Raw genomic sequence first — 20,075 nt, 5'->3', positions numbered from 1 at the left:
CTGGAGTTTTACAGGAGTTTATATACTGTAGGTATCATGTAAGTAATCAGTCAGCAAAGTAAAAGCTATGTCTGAAGCATATGGAGGGTCTATTAGTAAGTGTACAATGGATCAAGGAAATGAGGTCGGAAATGAAGTGCAGATGGACGGATCAGTAAGCAAAGTGGAAAGGTGTACAACCAGTAGCCAGAGAGCAGTATTCTAAAAGGAGATAGGTGTGAGTCTAGAGATGAAAGTGGAGCACCGGGTGGACAACAGGATGGAGACCCGGACTTTCATAGGGGTGAATCCAGAATTCCAGGTCTGGAGGTACTGGGATATGACAGCTACCTGGAGTATATAAGATATCCTGTACTTGGCCTAGGTTCCTCAGTCTTAATATTACCTGTCTTCTCCAGTTTCTACTATGGGAATTCTCCGTAAAACTTTGCTCAACTCTAGACACAAGTTTCACCTTGTTGTCACCTCTGCTCCTCCACTCCAACTTAGAACCATGCTGTCATATACCAGATCCGACCACTCCGACATTATTGATATCCACTCCACCTGACTCTATATTCTTCTGCTTTCCTCTCACTTCCACTCCACCTGCTTCCACCCAACCCAGTCAGTCCCTGCATCTGCTCCTACACTCCTGCTCGACCGCCTCATTGGTTACCTCCTCACATAGGTTCCATTCAACTGGACCCCCTTTCCCCATTTAGGTACATACATCCCCTTTCAGTACATAACTCTTACTTCTTGGATCACCGCTTATTACTATAGCCATCCAATTACTGATCTGTCTCATACATATTGATATCTGCTCTGACTCATATGTTTTCCTTGGTAATCCTACTTACATACTGTACACTCAGCACATAGCATTATGCTATGTATTACTGATCACTGCCTTGCTACCTAGAGTATATAACATATCATGTACTTAGCCTGTATTTCCTCAGTCTTAATATTACTTGTCTTCTCCCAGTTTCTACTGTGGGAATTCTCTGTAGGACTTGCTTAACTCCAGACACAAGTTTCATCTTGTCATTGCCTCTACTCCTCTGCTCCAACTTAGAGCTGTGCTCTAAGTCATTACCTTTACTTCCCTCTATCTAATAATCTTACCTCCAATCCCCCTAATCCCTTCCACCTCTCTGCCTGCTTACTAGTCAGCCTACCTACTAGTAACCCTTTACTTCCCAACCCTCAAAGCAGATCAAAGTGGTCCACTTGTCCTATTGTCAGACAACATCGGTCCTGCTCCAAATTTGGGGCACATACTCGGCTAAGGGCACAATGCAAGAGCTGAAGCCAAGCCCCAACCCCTCCACTTCTCCATTCCAAGCACGGTATCTAACAGATAGGGTAGAGTCAGGCAGTCCACTTCAAGTGATATTGGGAGTGGTCAGAACTGGTATATGACAGCTGCTAGCCTTGGTACACAGCCTGATGACATCCCATTCATGTTTGGACAATGAGAGGAGCTGCTGCTGCAGTAAGTGGTTCCAAGTCCAGACTCAGAGACTTGGAGCAGTGATACAGAATCGTACTTGAAGTGTGACTCTGAAGATGGTAGTCATGGCAAGGTGGAGCCAATGGAAGGGTTTGAAGAATTGGATGACTGTGTAGTGGTCACAATCATAGGCTTGTATTGCAATGATGACTTGGAGGCCTTGGATGAGTCTGAGCTGGCAGGTGCAATGGTTCCTGATGACAATAATACATTGCAGCCATGGCATTCGAATTAACATGTGCATGCCACCAACAGTTGAAGCCACAGCTCTGGCATTGGCTGACCTGAAGAAGTCACTCTGCCCATCTCTGGCGAGTCATAACAGACCTGGAAACAAAGTAGCCAGCTGTAGTACATTACTTCAGAAGCAGCTAACATGGATGGAATACTTTCTATGAGCCTTTGTGAATGGCAAACCGTGGTCAGCTGCTGCACTCCAGACAGCACAGTTTATCAGCAAAGGCCCATACATGTCCCAACAAGTAAGACAGTGGTTAAAAGCATTTATCCAGGATTGCAAGGACATTCCAGTAGCCACCGCAACATCACATGATCCGGACCTTATTAGCTTGTCATTCCCAGTATGGTATGACAAGCTAATAAGCTCGGAAGGCCTTGTATCCCTATACTGCCAGTAATTACCCCAATAAATGCTTTTATCTTACCTTCGCAAAAACAAGGACTTAGTCAACTGTGAGACCAGTCCTTTGCTGCCGAGTATGACAAACAAAACATACCCAAAACGGCAACAACATCACGCAACCACTGTTCGTCATTGCCAGCAGCATCCAGGGCCTTTGTGCTCATCATCATCCACGACGAGCTCAATAACTCGCTTGTTTCTCAGCCGTTTCTTTCACTTTTTCTTGTCACTATGTTTATCACATCCACCACTCACTCGCCCCTAGCGTTTACGCATTACTAAATGATGCAACTGACACGTGTCTGCAGTGGTATTTCCACATACTATAGTGACCTATGTCCGTATTAGACGAGACAGCCAAGGGACATAGAATCCGTGTCAGATGAGGCAGCGGACATGGGCCAATGAAGTTAGTATCCTCGATGGTGACAGATGGGCCAATACCTATATTATACTCGATGGAAATGGATGGGCCCATGAGGCTAGTATTGGTAGTGTATATGAAATCAATTTGTGGGCCCATCTCAAGTGAGTCATTTATACAATGGGCCAAAGGAAGGATATCATTTAGACAGATGGGCTGAGCCTCGGAAGTGTATAATTTAGACAGGTGGGCTTATCTCTAGTGAGTCATTTATACAGATGGGCCGAGGGCAGGATGTCATTTAGACATATGGGCCAAACCTCGGAAGTGCATAATGTGGACAGGTGGGTCCATCTCTAGAGAGTTATTTAGATAAATGGGCCGAAGGCAAGATATCATTTAGACAGATGGGCCGAGCCTCAAAAGTGGATCATTTAGATAGGTGGGCCCATGTCTGTATGATATCACGTAGACAGGTGGGCCGGGGGCAGGATATAATTTAGACGTATGGGCCGATGGAAGTGTATGATTTAGACAGGTGGGCTGAGGGAAGGGGAGAATTTAGACAGGTGGGCCCATGTCTGTGCAGTAAGGTGAGCGAGATATGAGCATCATATTATTTCCCAGGTGTATGCGAGGCTCAGAGGTTCGATGTTTTTAATATCGGGTGGCGATGCTGTCAGTCATCGTCACACAAATAGCCCATGATTTCAGGAGTCGGTCAGAATTTAGATCATCTCAAACAGATAAGATATCAGCGAGATATGAGCATCATACAATGTACTGGGTGTATCTGAGGCTCAGATATTCGATGTGTGTAATATCGGGTTGTGATGCCTTCAGTCATCGTCACACAGATAGCCACTGATGTCAGGAATCTGAGAATTTAGATCATCTCAACCCGGGTATCAATGACATCGAAGTAGCTTTGCAAGTGTGCATGACTGACAGGTCTGTGTGGTATCAGGTAGATAGATGTGCCAAAGGCAGGATATCATTTGGATACATGGGCCGAGGGGAGTGAATATATCATAGACAGGGTAGGCTGATATCAGGGTTTCTTGTAGATAAATGGGCCAAGGGCAGGGTATCATTGGTGGGCCGAGGGCAGGATATCAATGACATTGAAGCAGCTGGTAAACTGTGGATGACTGCCAGCAGTAACCTGATTCAGGTTTGATGAGGCATTCCGACGAGACTGTTGATATATACATCCAGCCCTCCAAAGACCCTGTTCCTCCAAATCAATATCATCAGTGCTGAATATTTGAAGGTAGTGTTGTGGGATTCCTTCACACCTACTCATCAAGTCTCGGGGCCACAATTAAAACAAACTGAAGTGCTCACAAAAACCGAGGCTGTTCTGATGTGCATATGGGTCGACGTTCAGGATTGGTGATGAGGATCGACAAGCAAAAATAGATTTGTCCCGCCTCGAGGATGCAGGAACAACTTAGAATTGTTATACTACTGTTCTGGTGAACCACAGGGTCCAATATGTATGTAAAGGACATCATATATACCAGAATTGTCCATAGATCAGGCTACCGAGGAATCAGTCAAGACATCGACATGATCTGAAATATTGAACAGAGAAATACACCAGCATACAACAATCATTAGACCTCGGGTGTGGCAACGATCTCATCCACTGGTGTCAACAGTGGGGTCAACAGCGGGGCATCAATCTCATCAACCATGGTCACCGGTGGGTTGACCACCCCATCCATCTCGATGTTGTCATCATCATACTGCCCAAGCGATTGAAGGGCCCCGGTCGCCTGTGACTCCATGGGAAGAGGTGGGGGAGCTTCGAGAGGAGGAGGTGGGAGTGATACTGAATGAGTCCGAGGAGTGTGAAGAACATTCCGATCAAGGATAAGGCTTGGGAAGTGTTAGTTGTGGTGATTGAGCACCTGATGGTGCGAGTTATTTGTGTTATGATGTTGCTTCCTCTATTGGACTCTCACTTAGCATGTGATGTGAATTCCTTACTTACTTAGGCAGTGTTTACACTTGTTTACATAGACTCGCCCATAGGTAGCAAGTCCTGTGTTGGTTGCTCTTCAGCAACTGACACTGGACTATAGGTATAGTACACTCATTAGTTTACACAACACAATAGCAACTGACACTGGACTATAGTCCTGTTCACTCTCATTAGCTCACTTGTGGCTTGGTTCACTTGGTTATTCTAACAGGAAGGTCATCCAGAGCCTGCGACGGATCAACAGTAAGATGGGTGATGCCGAAAACATTGTTGAGGAGATTATTGATGGGGGAACGAGGCTTCAGTGCATGTGGGCGAGGCGAGGATGGTCCAGCAATCATGGGGGACGGTTCGATCTTCACCAGCACCTCCTCGATATCGACCAGGGGGAAAGATGGAAACCAGGCAGCTACCTGACGGCAAAGGCCTTCATGCAGCCAAAGGAGGGTGTCAATCTGGCCACCTTGATCTTGCACTCTGGCCTCGAGAGTGATGATGCGGGCCTGCAGAGCCAAAAGCTCGGTCTGCGGTGGGGCCGGGGGAGCAAGACCAGGGTTGGATGTCACTGTACTCGAACGAGCAGGAAGTGCAGGCATCAGGACATGAGACATCACTGGAATACTGTGAGTATGACAGAGACATAGTGTAATAGAAATATGACCAACCAACTGGTGGAGGCCGGGCAGTTGATGTGGTCAATGCCCGAGGGGGTGCCTTTGAGGGTGCTTTTGAGGCAGCCCGCGAGCGAGACCTTGATGCTGTCCTCGTTGATGTCCGTGTTGGTGTCCATGAGGGTGCGGGCCTCCCTTGACCATCTCGAGGGACAGTAAGAGGCTTGTCAAGCTGGGCCGATCAACACTTTACCTTCCTCCAGGTGCATGAGACACACGAGGCTAAGGCATCGCCCTTCACCCTGTACCAAGTCTCACACATCACTTCCTTCTTCTCACAGTCTGTACATGGATCATTCTGCAGAAGTTGTCAGGTGGCGGCAAAGATACCACAAGGCGTGAACTCACCGGGCCAGGGACATATCGTCCAATCATGGGGCCAAGTGCCAGTGTGCCTTCAGGCCGAGAAGACACCTTGGATGGCATCGATGACATTGCTGGCTTGTCTGACGTTGACCTGTCTGATGTGGTCTGCACAACACGTCAGTCAGGAAATATTTGAACAGGATATGGCTGCTTACCAGCGATGCAGGACATTTGCTCAACGGGCCCCACATGGCCTTCTTGCCTAGGGAAGCAGGCGATGTGATCGAGCGAGAGCCGGATGCAACCTGACATTGTCAGCAGGGAAAACAGAGAAAGTGACAGTGAAGCCATACCTGACCTGGCCTCTTGACAATTGTTGTCCCCAATGTTGCATGCTCCTGCGCCCAATGCAATGCATGAGCACCCGGTGTCATCATGTTAGCATCAGCAGCACATACCTTTGATCCAGAGTCCAATCGACATTGGAGTCATCGATGAACTCCATCGACTTTGGGACCTCTTCCAACTTTGTTCATTTGCGAACCTTCATCGCTGATGGTGGAATCAACCTCTTCTCACCCACCTTCGGGACGGCGGTCTTCGAGGCCTTCGATCTCAGGCCCATCGAGATCTCTGGCTCCTCATCCTTTGCCTTCCCCTTCCCCTTGTCCTTCACTGATGATCTGATCAATTGCAGAAGCAGACTTCGATGCAAAGGTCATGTCATCAACAAAGACAGGCAAGATGATCCTGACTTCACCCTTGACATAGATATAGATGCTGGCATCAGAGTAGGACTGGGTGAATCCAATAGACTCGAGAACAGAGCGCATTTTCTTGTTCCAGCGATTGCCACCTTGCTTGGTTCCATAGATGCTCTTCTGAAGAAGGCAGACCATCTTCTTGGGATCACCTTCAGCAAAGCCTTCAGGTTGTTCCATGTAGACGTCGCAGTCCATCTCCCCATTGAGATAGGCATGTGAGATGTCGATGGAGCGAAGGTGGAGGTCATGGATGGCAGCCATAGCAAGGACAACACGAATGGTGGGCATACGCACAGTTGGAGCAAATATTTCGACATAGTCAAAGCCAGGACGCTGGTTGTAGCCCTTGGCAACAAGTCTGCCCTTGTAGCGCTCAATAGAGCCATCAGCATTGCGCTTCACCTTGAATATCCACTTGGAGCCAATGACCTTGATTCCAGCTGGTCTAGGTACGAGTTTCCAAGTCCCATTGCTGCGATGAGCATTGAGTTCCTCAAGAGCTGCTTGATTCCACTGCTCTGCATCAAGTCGAGTCAATGCCTCCCTGTAAGACAATGGCTCGGTGGTAGAGCTGGTAGACAAGGCAAGCTCAAATCCTTGAGCAAAGTCAGCATCCTCAGTCTCATCATCAACAACATCAGTTAGCTGAGCTGGAGAGAGCTTCCACCAGTCTCTGGGAGGTTGCCTGTTGCGTCGAGGGAGTCTGGCACCAATGCCTATGGGAGATGGTGGTCTAGGAGGTGGATTGGGACGAGCTGCAGGAGGAGGAGTGACTGGATCAGGAACAGGGACGACAGGAGGGACATCAGGAACTGCTGGAGGCACCACATCTCCCCCTTGATCCAGTGACTTATCAGAACTGGACTCATCATAGTCAGAGTCAGAGTCAGAGTCATCTGGATGAGGAGGATAGTAATATGAGGGCGCTGCTGGGGGCTCAGAGGTAGTCTTCGACTGTCTGGGAGGATGGGGAGCATTGACAGGAGGTGCTGGAGCGATGGGAGCTGGAATGGATGGACTGGATGGGCGCTTGGACAGAGGGAAGTATCTTTCATCAAAGTCAGCCCTTTCACAGATGATTGTCTTCTTGGAGGTGGGGTTGTAGAACTTCCAGCCCTTGTAGCCAGCAGGGTAGCCAATGAAGATGCACTTTTCCATGTGGGAGCCAAGTCCATCTCTCTTGTCCCTCTGGACGTGCACATAGGCAGTGCATCCCCAAACTCGAAGATGTGAGACATCAGGCTTATTACCATGCCACAGCTCATAGGGTGTAGCGCTGTCTACAGCTTCGGTAGGGCATCTGTTCCAGACATGGACCAGAGCAGCAAGACACTCGCCCCAGAAGGCCTTGGGAAGCCCAGACTCGTCCAGCATAGCAGTGAGTCGCTCAGAGAGGACTCTGTTAGCTCTCTCAGCAACCCCATTCTGCTGTGGTCTAGCACGAACAGTGTGCTGCCTCTCAATGCCACACTGGGTGGTGAATTCAATGAAGGCATTGCTCATGTACTCCCCTCCCTTGTCATCTCTGAGGATCTTTAGCTTTCGCTCTGACTGGTTCTCAGCATAGGCCTTGAATGTCTTGAAAGCCTCAAAGACATCAGATTTAGCTTTAATAGGGAGCACAAAGCGAAATCGAGAGAAGTCGTCGATGAACGTGACCCAATAGCGATAGCCAGAGAAGCTGGGGTAGGGGACCTTATGGACATCGGTGTGGACAAGCTCCAGAGGTCGAGTAGCACGCCATTGAGATGAGGGGAATGGGTTTGCATGCATCTTGCCAGCTAAGCATGGCTCACAGATGGGATCTGGCATCTTCTTCGAATCTAGCTTGAGTCCAGTGACCATGTCATGATCAATAAGCTTCTTGACACCTGCTAAGTGATGGTGGGCGAGTCTCCTGTGCCATAGGTCCAAGTCCAGAGGTAGAGTGGTCGCTGCAGAGGCATATTCAGAGAGAGGGATGGTGGAGCCATCTAAGAATGCTGCATTGCTGCTGCTGATGGGTGCAACAAACAATGTGGTGCCTGCAGGACACTGAAATGACATCTTGGTGGAGTCAATGGTGACATGGAAGCCACTGTGGCGAGTGAGGTAGAGGACAGAGAGCAGGTTGTTGCGAAGGTCAGGGACATGCAACACTCTTGAAAACTCGACAGGTCTAACGCTCTTGCCATCAATGACTGGGTTGAAGACCATAGTGCCAACACCAGCAGAGTAGACAAAGGTGTTGTCAGCTAGCTTGATAGGGATGCGATTGGGAGTGTAATTGCGAAGCCAGTGACGATGAGGGGTCATGTGGGATGTGGCACCTGTGTCTGCATTCCAGTCGACAGTAGCATCAAGTTGAAGGGGACAGATGGTGCTTGAAGGGTCAAAAGAGCGAAGACAAGCAGTGCCAGCAAACTCAATGATAGCAGAGTTGATAGGAATAGGAAAGGAAGTGGGAGAGGGCGATGCAGTGGGGTCTGTGAGACTCTGAGTCTTCCTGGAGAGCTTCTTGGTCTTCTTTCTCCTGTTACGACGCTGTCTAGAGTACAGGGAGGCAAGGGTAGACCAGATAAGCACAGGATGATCTTCAATAGCATCAATCTGCGACCTCATCTCCAATGGGCAAGCCAGATAGAGTTCCCCAGCAGCTTGGTCAGCCTTAAGGTCCCATACAGCCTGTGCCTCAGGCTGTGAGTCTGCAGGACGCTTCTCAGAGCCACTGACAAGCAGCCACAAGCCCTTGGAGCGCAGGTAAGACTCCATCTCTGATCTCCAGATAAGATAGTTGGAAGAGCTGAGTTGAGTGATAGTCATGGGCGACATAGCAAGGGATTGGGTGGCGAGCAGGACGGTCTAGGATGATGCAGGACGTTCAGGAAAGCAATGGATAGGACAGGGAGCGACAGGGGTGGGAGTGAGGGACAGGGGGTAGATGACCAAAAGGGGCTATGGAAAATTTCAACAAAGCCACTTGGTTGAACTACTCAAAAGCAACACAATGGGTGTTCCAACAGTCCAAATGGTGCTCAGACACAAAGATAAGGGTTTCCTGGGGCGTAGAATGCGATGGAATACACTAGGGAAGGAGTGGAGCAGTGGTTGGATGAGGAATGAATGACTTGAGGTCCTTAAAGCGCAGGGCTCATAACCTGTTAGAATAACCAAGTGAAGCAAGCCACAAGTGAGCTAATGAGAGTGAACAGGACTATAGTCCAGTGTCAGTTGCTATTGTGTTGTGTAAACTAATGAGTGTACTATACCTATAGTCCAGTGTCAGTTGCTGAAGAGCAACCAACACAGGACTTGCTACCTATGGGCGAGTCTATGTAAACAAGTGTAAACACTGCCTAAGTAAGTAAGGAATTCACATCACATGCTAAGTGAGAGTCCAATAGAGGAAGCAACATCATAACACAAATAACTCGCACCATAAGGTGCTCAATCACCACAACTAACACTTTGATGTTGAACGCTGGGTCGCCTCGCTTTTGCCATTTGATGGCCCTCGATGCCCATGGATGGACACCCACTCGGACATCATTGAATCCGATTGAGTGCCAGTTCGGCGACCTCGAGAAGCCTCCAGTGACCGAGTCGCAAGCACCCTGCAATTCCTTTGCACAGGACAATATAGCCCCAGGGATGCATGTGGCACCTTTCTGATCTCTGAAAAAGGCACTCTATCGTGGCACGGTAACAGTCAGATAGCAAAGAAGTCAAAACAACATAAACACACTCACAATGGCTGCAGCCGTCCGTTCGGCCAAACGGATATGAACCACCTCGGGCTCATCATCCATGACCCGAGCGGCCTTGACTAGTTCAAGCACAGCCTCCACCGAAGTGGTGAAAGCAGGAGTCATGGAGTCAACTTGGGAAGACATTGTTGGGACTTGGGATAGATCTGGATAGATGGCTGAATGTGGATGTATGAAACACAAGGCAATTGAAGAACAGAACAGTGGAAAGAGGGCCGATAAATGTTCTTAGTGTTTACATTTATTTGTGCAATGTTGACCTTCTCGGCAATTCCCATCAAGACATGCACAAGATGATTTGCAAAGACTCATCGATTCCAACACCCATGGCAACACATCACCCAGTACAATTTAATGACCCCATAATCACAGGTGTCAATGAACCAATCACATGGAATTCGAGCCAATCATCGACTTCCATAGGTGAGTACGATCTTGTTCTCAGCCCAGTCTCCATCTAACACCATTCGAAGTGGGATTGAGTGCATCGACATCTGCTGGATTCAAGGACATAGATTTCTTGATGGGTTCCATTTACCTTGGGCCGGAGGATGACCTCCCGGTGCCATCTTCAGTAAATGCTTCATCAATCGGTATGATCCATTCCTTCTCCTCACCATGTCCTAACGCTTCTCAGAACATATCGATCTCAGTCCCGAGGATGATGGACCCGAGCCTCACCCTGGCTGGACTTCGATGTTTGGTGAGTACGTTCAATGGGCAATGCCAGATGGAATTCATGTAGACCAGCCAGGACACTTCCCCAGACATTCAATCTGGGGCCAGAGGAGGATGCTCCGGAGCTTCACCCTGGGTGAAAATCCATCATAAGTTTGTGCATCGCATCGATCACTTGTTGGTTGCTAATTTACTCGTTGTGTCAGCCACTGTGGGCAATACTCCTGTGTTGCCTACCCATTCAAGCTCATCGGTGTTGATGGCGGATGTTGAAATGACCGAATCGTTGATGCCGGCTCTTGATGTAACCACGGGACCATCCAACCACCACCTGGATACCATTTCATACCATTTCATCCCTCATCACTCAATTGTACAAAGATATTGGTCACTGCACACCATCGACATCAAAACCCACTTCACCGATGTCAGAGCAGGAGTTGCTTCGCATGTCAAAATCGATCCTGCACATCAACAGCCTCGATGACAACACTTGTAAGTCAATTCAATCATCATCCTCATTGAACCTCATGGGCCTCAAAGTTTGATGTTCCCATGCACACTTCTATCATTTGTTGGATGATGACCACACAATCCTGGAACCATCGCTGCAAGATATCCTTGAACTTGAGCGACCTTTCCACACTGCATTCACTGACAATACGGACAAGCTCCATCGGGCAACGAAGGATCTCAGGCAAATGGAGAAGCAGAGGGCGATGAATCTCGAGCTACTCCATATGCTCGATCACTTCATAACGCAGGTCCAGGATGACTGGCATACACAACAGGGTATATCACATAGTTAGCAGTTGTATAAGATGTAGCTTTAGATACCATGAGCAAAAATAATTGTAACAGGAGCTGGGGGACCAGATTGATGAACTCCACCATCATCCAACCCTTCACGGGCTGCACCTTCTTCATCCGCTTCTGGGCTGTGAGGGAGTCCCTGGAAGCATACATCATCCCAGGTATGAAGCTCCAGTCACTCAAGGCATACATCATCCCAGTGGAGTAGCTGCTTCGATTATCATTCTCCAGTGAAGGAGTCTCTCGAAGCATATATCATCCAAGATAAGTACCTCCCTTGATGATGAGTCTGCAGTGAAGGAGTCCATTGAAGCATACATCATACCAGGTAAGTAGCTCCTTCGATGATCATTCTAATCTGACCACAGATCAACACAATCCATGTCACTTCACCATTATCATCATAGATCCAGAAAGTGGACCTCGGATGGCAGGAACATCTTGCATAGTGTATATCCTATGTGGAGACAATTCTGTAATGCTACACTAAAGTGCTGCCTTTGCCTCACCTCGATTGAGTTACCCGACCCCAAAATACCTCTGTTTCCTTGGCAACAGTCTTGCTCCTTGTTGTCCTCGACTGCTTTGTGGCGCGAGGTGATATGAGCTGACCTTCCACTGCCCGTTGTTTGCCACCAGCCCTTTTACCACCCTGGCTGTTGATCTTGCAGCTTCCACTGGATCAACCAGCTCACCCTGACCGTTCTTCCACCTTTTAAACTTGAAGACTGGTGGAACTCCGTTCTCCTGTCAATCATACCAGAAATCGAGCAAGGCTATGGTCTTGGTGGTCTGCAGTTTCAGTGGGTCCTTGACCTGGACCAATATTGTGTTAGAATAACCAATTGAACCAAGCCACAAGTGAGCTAATGAGAGTGAACAGGACTATAGTCCAGTGTCAGTTGCTATTGTGTTGTGTAAACTAATGGGTGTACTATACCTATAGTCCAGTGTCAGTTGCTGAAGAGCAACCAACACAGGACTTGCTACCTATGGGCGAGTCTATGTAAACAAGTGTAAACACTGCCTAAGTAAGTAAGGAATTCACATCACATGCTAAGTGAGAGTCCAATAGAGGAAGCAACATCATAACACAAATAACTCGCACCATAAGGTGCTCAATCACCACAACTAACATATTGTCAGGGAGGTACCGACTGGATATGAAGTCACCCTGGCATTCCATGATGGCTCTCCAGGGAACCACACTCTTACTGCAACGTCCTTTGTTAGTGTCAGAATGTGAGCTGCAATACATGATCGAAGACAGCTCACTGTAGTTTTCAGTGAGAAATGACCGGACTATGGCTTTTTTCTGCTCGAGCCTGTTGCCAGTTGTATCAGGCAACACTGGTACACGTCGCCATCAACCTCCAGCTCAAAGGCCAGTTTCTTCGTCTTCTTCCTGAAGCCAACATCTCGGATGCCTCCACCCTCAGCAGCATCCACACCTACCAAAGTCATGGACTATTCAAGTCAGGTAACTGTTCCTCGGCATACTCCTGCCAGACAGGCAGGATATTTGACCAGTCCTTCATCTTCATAAAGCTGTCCCCTCTGAACTTATCATTGAAGTCATGTGTTCCACACAGCACCTCGCCCTTCTCATCCTTCCAAGCTGTAACCATGAAGACTCTCATCCCACATTGCCTCCACATCTCCTTGGTGAAATGTTCGATGTATGTTGGGCCTTTCTTGGTTGCAACTGAGGCCTGGATCTCTGGGGGTGGAAAGTCATTGGACCATTTTTCAGCGGTCTCCTTTGCGATCTCCATCTCGTTGGCAGGCATCTTGTCGACAACCTTTTTCACAGTTCCCTGGTAGTATTTGAACATCTGAGGATTGCCTGGCTTCAGCCCAGTCTCATCCTCGATCCTCTGCAGCACCTGGTCTCTCTTTTCATGAGATACCACCATCCTAGCAGTCCACTTCTTCCAGTACTTGATCTTATCTCTCCTCTGCTTTACCTTTGTGTGATTGTACAGCCAGGTGCGATAGATCTGGATGCCAGCGTGATCAGCACAGTATGTGTGAACACCATTCACTGACCTTGCGCCTCTTCTTCAACAGTTTGTCATTGAGCTTGGGACTGAAGAACTGCACCACTCAGCAAATGGCATTGAAGATGTTTTTCTGCTCGTGTCTCTTTGCTGAAGCCCATGTATCCTGTTGAGCCTTGAGTTCAAGAACCTCGGCTTTTCTCAGGGCTTGATTGCTCGGAAAGGCTGTTTTCGGAGGTCGTGGCATAGGATGTCGAATGTATGGCAGTCCAAGCAATGTTACAAGGAATTTTTAACGATCCTGAAGTTTGGTTCACTTAATTCAGAGTTCCAGTCTAGGTCGGATCAGTGTTTGTAAGGCATAGGTATGAATGAATGAGATGATGCAACAAAATACATATTGTATCTTGCCTGTCGCTTCATCCTTGCCATGGGGTCACAGATAATTAAATGCAATCCTCGCATGAGATCACATTTGGTGGCCCTCATGGGCAAGAAAGGCAGGCAAAAGTGGAAGAAGGTGCCTCATCCAAAAAAAACATAGAACAGCAGTGCAGTCTCCCCTGGACACACAAACAGTGCAACCAGTTGCAGGTCCATCCATTTCGAATGACATGGGTGATGAAGTTCAGGAGCTTGACCACCAGGCTTTCCACCCTCTGCCACTTCCAAGCTCCCTAGCAAGTGCATTCATATGGTATTTGCTTGCAGATGGCTCATTACAGCAATGTCCCAATAGAGTCAGAATGACTACCTCAGGCAATGGCTCCTAAAACGAGATTCTTATGTGCATCACCTGCTCGATAGAGAAGCTCCTCCAGTGCACAGGAATTGCTTGATCTGCGGGCTCGATGGAGTGTACAAGTGCCAGGATTGTCTAGGGCGATGCTGGGCTGATCATACATCTGGGTCATGATGCAACAGGATGTGCAGCTGCTGATGATCGCTGGGATATTTTCAATCAGGAGGAATCAGAAGATGAGATGATCCAGAGGACACTCCATCAATGTCAGCTCCTTGGGTACAAGCTCAGAGGTGCAGAGATGCTCATCGTGGACAAGTCCGGGGGTCCATTGACTGCAGATTCGATGTTGCGAGTGTCCTGCAGCCCAGAAGCCTGACATACAGCTCTTTCGGGCAGGACTCTTTCCAGCATCCTTCATCAACCCAAAGACTGTGTTCACCTTTGCTGTGCTAGATGACTTTCTGTTGGACAATTTGGAATGTGGCACATCAGCAATGAACTACTACAGCAAGCTTCAACGCAGCACTTCGAGCGCATTTCCGCACCTTGTGCTGGTAACTCGCCATGATCCCTTTCCTGTGTGATCTGTATTGATGGCATGAATGCAATGGGATCGGTACAGAGAGCTCATGAGAGTGGCTTGCCAGTGGAGGCAGCTGAAGGCGTACAAGTTGTTAGAATAACCAAGTGAACCAAGCCACAAGTGAGCTGATGAGAGTTAACAGGACTATAGTGTTAGAATAACCAAGTGAAGCAAGCCACAAGTGAGCTAATGAGAGTGAACAGGACTATAGTCCAGTTTCAGTTGCTGAAGTGTTGTGTAAACTAATGAGTGTACTATACCTATAGTCCAGTTTCAGTTGCTGAAGAGCAACCAACACAGGACTTGCTACCTATGGGCGAGTCTATGTAAACAAGTGTAAACACTGCCTAAGTAAGTAAGGAATTCACATCACATGCTAAGTGAGAGTCCAATAGAGGAAGCAACATCATAACACAAATAACTCGCACCATAAGGTGCTCAATCACCACAACTAACAGGTTAATCATAGGTCAGATGACTTGACTTCCCGTACATAGCAAGTGTTAGTTGTGGTGATTGAGCACCTTATGGTGCGAGTTATTTGCCTTATATCATAACCTATTGCTCCAGACTTGCCTGTATTGCCAGACTTGACTTACTTACCTTATTAAGCTGTGTTTACATATGTTTACATATCTTCGACTGTAGGTAGTGAGTCTAGTGGTCAGTTGTTCCTCAGCAACTGACACTGGACTCTAGGTAAAGTCACTTCATAGTTTACACAATATATAAGCAACTGACACTGGACTCTAGTCCTATTAACTCTCATTAGCTCACTTGTGCCTTGGTCCTTCAGTGATTCTAACAGGTTATGAGCCCTGCGCTTTAAGGACCCTCCAATCACTCATTATTCAGCCAAACACTACTCCATCCCATTCCTTTCGGTTTCCATCGCATTCTACACCCTCAAAAGCCCCCAGCGTCGCATTTGAGCATAGTTTGGTCCACTGGAGCATCCATAGAGTTGTTGTTGAGCTACAGTCTGTGTCAGGACCCATAGTGCGCATTTTTCGCTTGTTTGTGCTACTGCTACCTATCCCTACACTCCCTGCTGCCTATCCCTACACTCCCTAATACATTCCCTCGCCTCCCTACGCCTCCGCCGACGTCCTGCATCACCTATACCACTCTGCTCGCCTCCCAGCCTCTTGCCATGTCTTCTGAAGATTCCAAGTCCCCCATCCATATCACCAAACTCACTTCCAGCAACTATCCTACCTGGAAGGGTGAAATGAAGGCTTATCTTCGCACCAAGGGCTTGTGGCTGCTTGTCAGTGGGACAGAGAAGCGCCCTGCAGACACTCAAGCTGATGCTCAGGCCAAATGGGATGTCAAAGCGGACAAGGCTGCTGGAGAACTGTACCTTGCTTGCTCAGTTCAGCAGAGGATGCACATTGATGCTGTCCAGGATGACCCTGTCTCCATATGGTCCACCCTCGCTTCAATCCATGTCCAGCAGCGTCCTGGAGCTCGCTTCAACGCCTGGGACGACTTCTTCTCTATTAGGAAGCAGCCTGATGAGCCCCTAAGCACCCTCATTGCTAGGATAGGAGAAGGCATGAGTAAGATCCAGGAGCTTCGCCCAAAGGACACTAGCAAGCCCTATTCCATCACTGACTTGGATGCTGAACTAGTCTGTATGACTATGGTTCGCTCCCTGGGTGAGGAATACAACCATTTTGCGTCCTCCCTCATGCTACTCAAGTCCTTGGACAAGGAGGAGCTCAAGTCTGCCTTCCTAGCAGAGGAATTGCAGCGCAAGCGTCGTCCTGAAGGTCCTACTGGCGACTCAGCCCTATTCACATCCTCAGGAGAATGTAGATGTGGCACTAACATTACCTGCTACTGTTAGTTGTGGTGATTGAGCACCTTATGGCGCGAGTTATTTGTGTTATGATGTTGCTTCCTCTATTGGACTCTCACTTAGCATGTGATGTGAATTCCTTACTTACTTAGGCAGTGTTTACACTTGTTTACATAGACTCGCCCATAGGTAGCAAGTCCTGTGTTGGTTGCTCTTCAGCAACTGACACTGGACTATAGGTATAGTACACTCATTAGTTTACACAACACAATAGCAACTGACACTGGACTATAGTCCTGTTCACTCTCATTAGCTCACTTGTGGCTTGGTTCACTTGGTTATTCTAACATAACCTTAGCGCTTCCACCTGGTACTGAGCATCAGAAGGCCCCTGCAATGATGAAGGACTTGTTGGAACGCTGGAAGGACATGTTGAAGGATGAACGTGAAGCCATAATGGAGGACGCTGTTGGAGACCTTAATGATCATTGAGAAATGAAGGAGCTATCTCAGCGAAATATCGCAGTAAGCTCTTTTCAAGATGGTAAATGAACATTAGCTTGCATTGATCATGAGGTATGAACATCAAATCTTGTACCAACTGCACATCTGACTCATTCTTTAAAATTTTAGCTTGCTGCTTTACATGCACTGACAGGCATGGAGATAATCATGCTTGCTGTGCACTCGGATGTTGACCACTTTAACCAACCACATGTATTTCATACCAAACGTGCTCGTGACTTCTTCACTGCATGTTTGAAATCTTCAGTCCATGACATTGCCTTTAGACTGGAGGGTTTTTGTGTTGCAGGTGTGAAAGGTCAGCGTAATCTTATTCTACAGGCTTTATTCAAGACTAATATTAGTGTTCTAGGTCTAGCCAGAACACACATCAAGGAGGTCATACAGTTAAAGAGGCAGATAAGCGAGTTAGTCTTGCAAAAACTTCGTTAGTTTTTCATTATGTTGCCTGTATGTGGTCGACTAATTTTCTACTTAGAGACTGTTGCTGCACCGCAGAAGGTTTCACGAATGTACTATCAAAACTTCAACACTAACATTACGGCTCAGTACCACATCATTATTGAGAATTGGCCGCTGGCAAAATTCTGTGCCCCTGGTGATATTAGCTCATGCAATAAGCTGTCAGTCCTTTGCCGTGCTTGGGAATCCAATGCTACTCGATTCCGCCGCCTCACTAACACTGAATTCGAACTCTGAGAGGAGGATCGTTCCAGGCAGCATTGGCGCTACAGAACGAAGCTACCATGGAGGGCACTCAGAACAAAGCTACCGTGGAGGGTACCCAGAATGAAGCTGCCATGGAGGGCACTCAACCAAGCTCACCCAAGCACCCACTCAAGTCGTCACCAGTCACTACAGACACTGCACACCCCAACAACACTGACCTGCAGACTCAACCACAGCCAGATGCTAACCCTCGTCCTTCTGGTTCCTCTCAACCTCGTGGATGCAAACACAAGGCCCCATCCACAGAGGTCCTGAACACCGTGTTCTCAAGCAACGGTGATGGTGTCCCTGTGCAGAAAAAAGTTTGGAAAGAGAGATCTGACAAAGGCAAGGCATGTGGACCATGGAAAAAGGTTCCTGCTGACGTCCCACAAGAGTCTGAGGTTCCTCCCGCATCTGCAGAGAGATTATTGTGCCAAGGACCATCATATTTTGCCCTCGCTGCCTGATACTTAGCCGTTTTGCCACGTTATGTTAATTACTATATGAAATTGATATATTTTCATGTGCAGTGCCCTTGTTAAGACCGTGCTCGGGCTCGGGGTAAAGTGGAGTCTGAGGGGCTTGGCTTCAGCTCGTACGCTGCGCCCCTTACCCAAGTACGTGCCCCTAATTTCGGAGTGTAGTCTGACACAAATTCTATGGGTTCCGACAGGACGTTGGAACGGGGGTCCTCTGAAGGAGGACCGACGGACTACTAGGTGAGCGCGGGAAAGTTGGGTGGGGGTTGTTCCGCCCAACAGGAGGGAAGTGGGAGACCACTGCGGTCGGAACCAACAGTAGCAGCGGAGCGGAAGGAACTTGCTTGGACAAAGTCCAAAGCAGAGCGGGATGAAGGGGACAGATGCCAGAGTGTGGGGTCTAGTATCGACATACGGGAAGTCGGAGGAGCGGAGGGACGGAGGAATGGGGGAACTGGGGAACGGGGGAATGGGATGGAGGATCGGAGGATGGCCGACCTAGGGAGTCAATCCCCTAGGCCGGCTTAACAGGAGTTAACTAGGATCAGGCCCAAGTCAAAGAACAGAAGAGCAGGGCTTAGAAAAGGTAATATTCAGACTGAGTATCTACAGACAAAGGTACATATGTTTATATACTCTAAGTGATGAGCATAGCATAGCAGAAGGCTATGTGCTGAGTGTACAGGATTACAATGGGATGACTGAGACATACAAGAATGAGGCTCGGAGAAAAGTATGTACACGACGGATCAGACTCGCTAGGGTATAGGGATTACTGGGGATCCGAAAAGTGGAACTATAATACTAAACAGGGATAGGACCAGTTGAGTGGTTCCTAGTCTAGGAGTGGACCGGTGAGGCGGTTGGACGGACTAATGGTCGGGCGGGTCAATACAAGCGGAACCGAAGGATCCGAGCGGGGAGGAAAAGTGGAGGGAGTAGGAGTAGGATCGGGCGGACCAATACGGCGGAGGAGCGGAACCCCAGATAGGGTCGGATGGAAGGGGTATGGTGTCAGAGGACATAGAGGTAATGTCGGAAAAGCAGAATGGAGTCAGATGGAGGTAGCAGGGCTAATCCTACTGAGATGCACTTTGTGCATTGTCGGGGAAGGAGGAATGAAGCGGACGGGGAAACAGGGGGTCGGGCCAGCAGTGGGGATGCTCATAGGAGGTACTGGGGGTACTTAGATCCGGTATATGACAGCCCTACATTGATAACATACAAGTGTGATAAACATAGTGACAAGAAAAAGTGAAAGAAACGGCTGAGAAACAAGCGAGTTATTGAGCTCGTCATGGATGACGATGAGCACGAAGGCCCTGGATGCTGCTGGCAATGACGAACAGCAGGTTGTGTGATGTTGTTGCCGTTTTGGGTATGTTTTGTTTGTCATACTCGGCAGCAAAGGACTGGTCTCACAGGTTGACTAAGTCCTTGTTTTTGCCGAAGGTAAGATAAAAGCATTTATTGGGGTAATTACTGGCAGTATAGGGATACAAGGCCTTCCGAGCTTATTAGCTTGTCATACCATACTGGGAATGACAAGCTAATAAGGTCCGGATCATGTGATGTTGAGGTGCCAGTAGCAAAGTACAGTGGCAAATAGACTAAATTGGGATTGAGGATGAAGATTTGAAAGAAGAGATACTTGTTCATCTCCAGTCACTTGGGAAATATGTGTCTGCCATGGTGATTGTTGATTATCTTGCATGGCCTAATATACAGCAGCATTTCAAACTCACAAAACTGTTT

General features: G+C 48.1%; 5 protein-coding genes across 5 annotated transcripts; 3 read left to right on the top strand and 2 right to left on the bottom strand.

The window, feature by feature from the left end:
• Positions 1–4,124: 4,124 nt before the first annotated feature.
• EDB91DRAFT_1076284 (uncharacterized protein) lies at positions 4,125–6,097 on the bottom strand (the record flags this gene model as incomplete). Its single annotated transcript, XM_041314852.1, has 8 exons — positions 4,125–4,342; positions 4,791–5,116; positions 5,161–5,310; positions 5,385–5,464; positions 5,515–5,637; positions 5,688–5,777; positions 5,826–5,930; positions 6,056–6,097. The coding sequence occupies 8 exons, from the start codon at positions 6,095–6,097 to the stop codon at positions 4,125–4,127; spliced, it is 1,134 nt and encodes a 377-aa protein (XP_041184012.1).
• Positions 6,098–10,373: 4,276 nt separating this feature from the next.
• EDB91DRAFT_1076283 (uncharacterized protein) lies at positions 10,374–11,754 on the top strand (the record flags this gene model as incomplete). Its single annotated transcript, XM_041314851.1, has 7 exons — positions 10,374–10,405; positions 10,433–10,575; positions 10,620–10,685; positions 11,042–11,155; positions 11,276–11,452; positions 11,494–11,634; positions 11,705–11,754. The coding sequence occupies 7 exons, from the start codon at positions 10,374–10,376 to the stop codon at positions 11,752–11,754; spliced, it is 723 nt and encodes a 240-aa protein (XP_041184011.1).
• Positions 11,755–12,933: 1,179 nt separating this feature from the next.
• Positions 12,934–14,387, bottom strand: EDB91DRAFT_1076282 (uncharacterized protein; the record flags this gene model as incomplete). Its single annotated transcript, XM_041314850.1, has 4 exons — positions 12,934–13,473; positions 13,523–13,570; positions 14,047–14,150; positions 14,270–14,387. The coding sequence occupies 4 exons, from the start codon at positions 14,385–14,387 to the stop codon at positions 12,934–12,936; spliced, it is 810 nt and encodes a 269-aa protein (XP_041184010.1).
• A 163-nt stretch (positions 14,388–14,550) lies between these two features.
• EDB91DRAFT_1040871 (uncharacterized protein) lies at positions 14,551–14,802 on the top strand (the record flags this gene model as incomplete). Its single annotated transcript, XM_041312892.1, has 1 exon — positions 14,551–14,802. A coding segment is annotated over one exon (252 nt), but the record flags the coding sequence as incomplete, so codon positions are not given.
• Positions 14,803–15,954: 1,152 nt separating this feature from the next.
• Positions 15,955–18,308, top strand: EDB91DRAFT_1241276 (uncharacterized protein; the record flags this gene model as incomplete). Its single annotated transcript, XM_041322053.1, has 6 exons — positions 15,955–16,618; positions 16,964–17,073; positions 17,239–17,428; positions 17,483–17,557; positions 17,609–17,753; positions 17,831–18,308. The coding sequence occupies 6 exons, from the start codon at positions 15,955–15,957 to the stop codon at positions 18,306–18,308; spliced, it is 1,662 nt and encodes a 553-aa protein (XP_041184008.1).
• Between the last annotated feature and the right edge of the window lie 1,767 nt (positions 18,309–20,075).

The sequence above is a fragment of the Suillus paluster genome (genome assembly GCF_016628075.1).
Source record: "Suillus paluster strain FC165 chromosome Unknown EDB91scaffold_1, whole genome shotgun sequence".
In the NCBI taxonomy this organism is placed as follows: Eukaryota; Fungi; Basidiomycota; class Agaricomycetes; order Boletales; family Suillaceae; genus Suillus; species Suillus paluster.
Note: the sequence above shows the minus strand (reverse complement) of the source record. Positions and strands in the feature narration are given on the sequence as shown.